The sequence below is a fragment of the Pristiophorus japonicus genome, chromosome 25 (genome assembly GCF_044704955.1).
Source record: "Pristiophorus japonicus isolate sPriJap1 chromosome 25, sPriJap1.hap1, whole genome shotgun sequence".
In the NCBI taxonomy this organism is placed as follows: Eukaryota; Metazoa; Chordata; class Chondrichthyes; family Pristiophoridae; genus Pristiophorus; species Pristiophorus japonicus.
In genome coordinates this window covers 11,288,679-11,296,125 of record NC_092001.1, presented here as the reverse complement: position 1 = coordinate 11,296,125, position 7,447 = coordinate 11,288,679, and the positions used below count along the sequence as shown (strand labels likewise).

The 7,447-nt window shown below is 40.2% G+C and overlaps 1 protein-coding gene across 1 annotated transcript; it reads left to right on the top strand.

Annotated features, from left to right (window-relative positions):
- The first annotated feature begins 3,060 nt into the window (after positions 1 to 3,060).
- On the top strand, positions 3,061 to 4,468 carry LOC139238066 (probable G-protein coupled receptor 139). Its single transcript, XM_070867425.1, has 2 exons — positions 3,061 to 3,130; positions 3,558 to 4,468. Exons 1-2 carry the CDS (start codon positions 3,061 to 3,063, stop codon positions 4,466 to 4,468), a joined length of 981 nt encoding a protein of 326 aa, XP_070723526.1.
- Positions 4,469 to 7,447: the final 2,979 nt, after the last annotated feature.

The following is a 7,447-nucleotide window of genomic DNA, read 5'->3' as shown; positions in this document are numbered from 1 at the left end:
ATTGAGGGTAAAATATTAGCATGTATTGAGCTTTGGTTAACGCAAATAAATTCAGGGCAGGAATACCACTGTCAATTTCTAACCAATGGATCACTGTAAGTGTCAGTGCTTCGACCGCAGCTATTTACAATCTTTATAAATGGCTTAGATGAGGGGCCCATATTGAATATATCCAAGTTTGCTGAAGATACAAGTGGAAAATTACGTTGTGAGGAGAATGCAATAGCCTGCATAGGGATATAGAGCGATTAAGTGAATAGGCACGAACATAGGAAATTGAATACAAAGTGGAGAAGTATGAAGTTGTCCACGATGCCAGGAAAACTAAAAAAGCAGAATTTGGTTTCAGTGCTGAATGATTGGGAAATATGGTTATTCAGAAGAGCCTGTGTGTTCTTATACACGAATCAAATAAAGTAAACATGCAGGTACAGCAATCAATTAAGAAAGTAAATGTAACTTTAGCCTTCATTACAAAATGATTGAAGTATAAGTGTAAAGTCGTCTTACTGCAATTATATAAGTTCTTGGTGCGAGCACACCTGGAGTATGCTGTACAGTGTTGGTATCATTATCTAAGGAATCCTGCCTTAGAGGGAATGCAACGAAGGTTCATGAGAGTGAATCCTCGGATGAGGCGATTGTAATTTGTGAAGAGATTGCATAGACTAGGCCTATAATTCATTAGTTTAGAATAATGAGAGGTGATCTAATAGAAACGAAGTCAATTAAGGTGCTAGAGAAGGAAGATATGTATGCTGACTGTGGAGTCTATAATTGGCGTCAAATCTCAGAATAAAGGATCAACCAGTTAGGACTGAGATAAGGTGACATTTCTTCAATGAAATGATTGTAAATCTTTGGAATTCTCTACTACACTGTCTTATCGATGCACAGTCGTTTATTATATTCAAGACAGAGATCGATCGATTTCTGGATATTCATTGGAGGAATGGATGTGGCGATAATGCAAAAAGGGACAGTTGATTAGAAGATCCACCATGATTTAATGAATGTCGGAGCAGGCTCGAAGGGCCGAACATAATCTTAGCACTTTATGGCTCAGCATGAAACCATTTGTCCCATTCTGTCTGTGCAGACTGAAACGGAACCAGTCTCCCTCACACCACCTTCCATCTCCCAGTTCCGTAGCTTGTAGGTTACAGCTCTTAACGTCCATTTCCAAGTAATTTTGAAATGCGATCAGGGTTTCTGCCTCTACCACACATTCAGCTAGTGAGTTAAAGACCCGCACTAACTTCTGGGCGAAACATATTATACCCATCTCCCCTCTAATACTGCTACCAATTACTTTAAATCTATGCGCTGTGCTTAATGACCACCCAGATGAATGAAATATGCAATCGCTCTCCACTCTATCTCGGCCACTCATAATTTCCTATCTCATTGTATTCTTACTTGTTCCCCCCTCAGTACTTATACCAGTGCAGGTAGCGCGAACAATTTGGATATAAAAATCTGTTTTAGCCATCATTACAAAATGATTGGAGTATAAATGTAAAGATATGTTACTGCAATTATGTAAGATATTTGTGAGCGCACACCTGGTGTTTGTGTACAGTTCTGGCATCCTTACCTAAGGAATCCTTCCTTACAGGGATTGCTAAGCTGGTCAGTACTTGTGTCGGAGCAAAAGGTATAACACCAGTGCTGGAAATTTAAAGTATTCGCCAGTCGTGCAGAAGGTTGGTCTCTATCATTGCAACAAGAGTGGAGCCTCGAACAGGAATAAAATCAGCTATAGCAGTGAAATAGATTTGTCACAGATGAATTAGCTGAAGGCACCCTATTACACAAGCAACATGGTCACAACTAGTACATGTGTATGGGTAACTCTAGTACATTAGAAACAGTAGCACCGCTGGAGTAAGTGTAGGGACGCACTTTAGCCTGATGATCAAGTTCACCACTAGTGTAAGGGTAGGGAACCAACAGCACCGACGGAGGACGGTCAGCTCTAATGTAAGTGTACACTGCCACTAATACTAGATGGACCACGATGCAAGGATACCACTCATACCGAAATAACACGGTCACCTCCAGTATGAGTGCAGGCGTACCACTGATACGGATGGAGAAGTGTCATGTGTAGTCTATGTAGGGTATCACAAGCAACGAAGAGTCACTGCCTCCTCTAGGAGCATGATCACCTCTAAACTAAGATATATATGATTAGAACTAGTACAGGCGGAGCATGGCCACAGCTAGTGTAAGTGTACGGTACCTTTACTACCAGAGGAACACGTTCACCTCGCCTGCATGTGTAGGTTTACACTAATACCAGACGTGCACTGTCACCACCATTATAAATGTGGGCTTACCACTGCTACTGGAGGAGCATGGTCACCTGAAGATTCTAACCATGGGTACCACTCGTACCAGCGAAGCAGGTGTCCTGTTGGTGTAAGTAGATTGACAACCTGCAACACGACTTTCAGATCCAGCAATAGCAAGGTGATTGTGAGTTGCAGAGGAGCACTGAAGAAACACTGTAAGTGCAAGGGTACCCAGCGAGCCAAATAAGCACGGTCATCACGCATTTATATGTAGGACTTCCACAAGTACAGGAGGAACACCCTCAACTCCCATGTAAGTGTAGGTGTACTGCAACTAATGCCGCTTGACAGGGGTCATCACCAATACCATACGTTTTGGTTCAAAGTCAGTTTCAGAAAAGTTGGACCAATAAGACTGAGTCAAGGAGAGGTTCAGCACACTTAGTGCTCCTGTAGCAATAGGCTCTGCAGCAGTACCGGGAGATTGCACTTTCTAATTGTATTAAATGTTTAAATAGTGCATGTTTGTCTGACATTTTCTAATAACAATTTCAATTATTATTCTAACCTGACGTAATAGATAAAAAAACAACTTACGTCATTCTATTTGTTAAATGACTGTAATTAATGCAATGTATGATTCAACCTGATTGGCTCCCTGGAGGACTGATGTGTGGATAAATATACATTCCCTTCCACAGCCTCAGTCGTCATCCGGTCAGAGCCGTTTAGCTCCGACATAATTCATCCATTCTCATTGAAAATGGGTCAACTAACGATGCTGCAGACAAAAGGGATTTTTTACCCGATTCTTGCATCTGTCGGTGTCCCCGGTAAGCCATGATAACCTGTCTGTTGTTAATCTTTTTTAATTGTATCCCGGTTCTAACAGGAGTATGTTCTAGATGGCAGCATGACAGAGTCGGTCGTGACTGGAACCAAATCGTGAATCGTGTGCCTGCACATTCTCAGTTCCCCTTAAGCTGGTAACATTAATGAACTTATACTGTTCTCTGAAGCTACGGCAAAAGGATTTTAGCTGATTTCCAGACTGTTTCCTTACGCGTGCGGAGTATGCACCGCAGCATCTCATTAAATTGTTGTTCGCTTTCCCAGGTAATGGCCCCAATACAAATGCTGTTCTAACGCTGCTCATTGTTGATAATAACACTGAACGGAGTAAAATGCTGAGGACATGTACCTCGAAATATATACCAATTGACACAGAAATAAAATGTGCCTCCTTGTTCTTTCTTACAGCAAACTTGGTAACAATGGTGATTCTCTCCCGAGGAAACTGCGGCCTTTCCAAGTGTATCTCTCTTTACATGTTGGCCATTGCAACAGCAGATCTACTGGTCATGATCATCAATGTAACAGTGTATCATATATTCGGTTATTACTTTCCACTTTCATTCATTTACCACACTCCCGTGTGTAAGTTCATTCAATACATGGCTGCTGTCACCCTCAATTTTTCAGTTTGGTTCACCGTCTCTTTCACAATTGACCGATTTGTAGTTATTTGCTGCCAGAAGTTTAAATCTAAGTATTGCACAGAGAGAACTGCGGCCGCGGTTATAACAACTTTCATAGTCCTCATCTTTTTAAAGAACTTCCCCGTTTTGTTTGCATTTGAACCTCATCAAATAATTAACAATGTGCAGTGGGGCTGCCGGTTAAGTGTTGTTTTCATTTCATCACCTGCAGGTATAGCGTACCTCTGGTTTCACAGCGCCTGGGGTGTTTGGCTTCCATTTACTTTAATTGCCTTGTTAAATTTTTTGACAATCAGACGTATTTTAGTGGCCAGCAGATCACGCAAGGGACTCCGTGGCCAGAAGAGTGAGAATCAGAGCGATCCGGAGATGGAGAGTCGAAAGAAATCAGTCATTTTACTGTTCACTATATCCGGCAGTTTTATACTGTTGTGGCTGACATCTGCCGTGAGTTTGGTAACTACCAAACTGGCAAACCTCAATTATTACCACGGTGATCTCACAGACCCTGGATATATAGCCACTGAAACCGGGGCAATGCTGAAGTGTCTGAGTTGCTTTCAAAATCCGTGTATTTATGCAGCGACCCAGAGGAAATTCAGAGAAGAGGTGAAGAATCTGTTAAAATCACCCTGGACACTCATTCTGCGAAGAGTAAAACAATTTGAATAACAAGGATTAAGTCAAACGAAAGCTTCTTCCTCACTAAAGCTCAATTTCATCTCGATTTCCAGCATCGACGTACATCTTTCTTCTAATGGGACAAATGCGAGAGTTCTTGTTTGCGCATCTCCTCCAATTTGTAACATGCATTTGATGTTTGTATTGCTTTATTTTTAAACGCTTTTAAATGAGTAAACATAACCCATTCCTGCAAATTTAGCACATTTCAACTTCAGAGATCAAAGATTATAATGAAGAAGTTCAATAGTTGAGTTAGACATGAGGACTCTCGAATAATGCACATTACACTGCAGATACTGGGATCAGCCGTGCCAATTAAAAAGCATAAATAACGTTTCATTCAATGCGAAAATAATCAAAAGTCTTGCGATCGCCGTTATTGCTAACTTTGCTGGAGGTTCGGTGTGAATAATGCAGGCGCGGGGCTCTCTATTGTACATCATTCCTCATTGACAAATAGATCAGGCTCTTCTCACGTGAGCAGCGTTCGAATGGAGGAAACAATTGTAACTCGGCGAATCGATGTGGCCTTTCACCTCATTTGTCCCAGATACTCACTTAAAATATCGATTATGCACTGTGGGTTCTGTCACACAGCATATAGATTGGGTCTACTCTTGCTTTGTGCTCTCGTCAAAAGTGTCATGAGTAATATTACTGATATTCTGTCTGAAACACTCTTCCAAATAAATTAAAAGATGAAGGCAAAATAAATGTTTGCTATAAAGTTCTTCATTATTACAATTATTGCAAGTTATCTGTAAAGCACTGTCGAAATTATGATAAAATCGACCTGATACTTAGGTATTCTTGTGTTTGGCTGAATATTTTCAGATGATCGTTAAGATTCATTGGACATTATTATCTTATATAAATATAAAAACTTAACAATTAGGAGCAGCAGTAGCATTAGGCGCCTGTTCTGCCATGCAATAAGATCATGGCTGATCTTCGACTTCAACTTCAATGTCCCCAGCTATCCACGAATTATTTAATTCACATAGAGAATACAATATATCCAACTCAGCTTTGAATATAATCAACGTTTAAGCATCCACAGCCCTTTGGGCTAGATAACTTAATATGTTTACATCCCTCTGGATGAAGACATTCCTCCTCATTTCAGTGCCCCCTTACCCTAAGACTCTACTCCCCTCGCTCTTGACTCTCTAGCCAAGGGAAACCATCTCTCAGCTTTATCCATTCAATTCCCCTCTGAATCTTATATTTTACAATGAGAACACCTCGTATTTTTCTAAACTCTGGAGAGTTTATGTACAGTCTACTCGATGCATCAGCCGAGAAACCAATCTAATGAAGATTTGTTGCACCGCCTCAAAGGCAATTATATACTTCCTTAAATTAGGAGACCAAAACTGTGCACAATACTGGCGTGGTCGCACCAGATCCTTGTGGAAATGTAGCAATACTTTATTAAACTTGCTCTCGAACCCTATGGCGATGAAGTTAACATGCAACGTGCCTTCATAATGGCTTGCTGTACCTGCTGTCTCCATGTTTCCTGTACTAGGGCAAATAAATTTCTCTGCGCACCAACATGTAATAGTTTCTCACCATTGAAAAATATAATTTTTATCTATTCTTGCTGCCAATGAGAATAACTTCACATTTCTCCACATTTTTCTCAATCTGCCACTTTTCTGTACACTCACTTAATCTGGCTATATCCCTCTGCAGGCTCTTTGCGTCCTATTCACATCTTATTTGTCCACCTAGCTTTGAAATGTCAGCAAACATGAATGTATTGCACTGGGTCCATTCATCGAAGTCATTAATATATAGCGAAAATAGCTGAGGTCCAAGCATTGCTCCTTGTAGCACCACATCAGTTACAGCCTGCCAATATGAAAATGACCAAATCATCGCAAGTCTCTTGTTATCTGTCTGTTAACCAATCTCTTATCCATGCTATTACATTAACCCCATCACCATTTCCACATATCTTACGTAACAACCTTTTATATCGCACTTTATTGAATGTATTTTGGAAATCCAAATATAATACATATACTGGTTCCCCTTTATGTACCCTGCTATTTACATATTCAAAAAACCCTAATAATATTGTGAAATATGCATTGTTTTGCTGACAACGAATTTGATTTTGCATAATCATATTATGATTTTCTTAGTAGGCTACTACCACCTTGTTAATAATTTTATTCCTGTAATTTTTCCGACGACTGATATCTGGCTAAATGGGCAAAAATCCCGGTTTTATCACTGCTTCCTAACTTCAATAGCGGGGTTACATTTGCTACCTTCCAATCCGCTGGGACGGTTACTGAATCTAGGGAATTTTGAATGATCACAGCCAGTGCTTCCACTATTTCTGCAGCCCTCCCTTTTAGTACTGCAGAATGTAGCCCATCAGATCCAGGGTACTTGTCAACTATTAGTCCCTTTCTTTTCTATAGTTGTTTTCGTCTACCGATATTAATTCGTTTATGTTCCTCAGTATAATTATCCGTTTTTTCCCCACTTAGACTGGAATACTTCTTGTGCCTTCTAACTTGAAGTCAGTTACAAAATATTTGTTTAAATCTTTGCAATTTACTTGTTCCGTAATATATGAATCCTTTACAATTTATTTATCGGTGATCTCTCCTCAATCTACGAGAAATGCCAAGGAATGGTATCAGTCTCAATGGAAATGAACTGAAGAGTGGATGTCACAGCGATAACTCGGGATCCAATTACATCATGACAACAAAACTAGTTTGCAGGTGGATCAGTCTGTAATAAAGCCAACAGAAATTTATATTTTATATGCAATGGAATAAAATACAATAATAAACAAGTGTTGATGAATCTTGACAAAGCATTGTTATGGCCCCCATTGGAATAGCAGGCACAGCTTCTGTCGCCTCAAGGCCTTAAGGCCATTAAATCCACAAACTGCGAGCATTGTAGATACAGAAGGAAAGTGCCATAGATCAGAACGGC

Coding starts and splice junctions, on each gene's coding strand:
- LOC139238066 (XM_070867425.1), top strand. CDS start 3,061: ATGGGTCAACTAACGATGCTGCAGACAAAAGGGATTTTTTACCCGATT. Junction 3,131..3,557: donor TGCATCTGTCGGTGTCCCCG/GTAAGCCATGAT, acceptor TCTTTCTTACAG/CAAACTTGGTAACAATGGTG.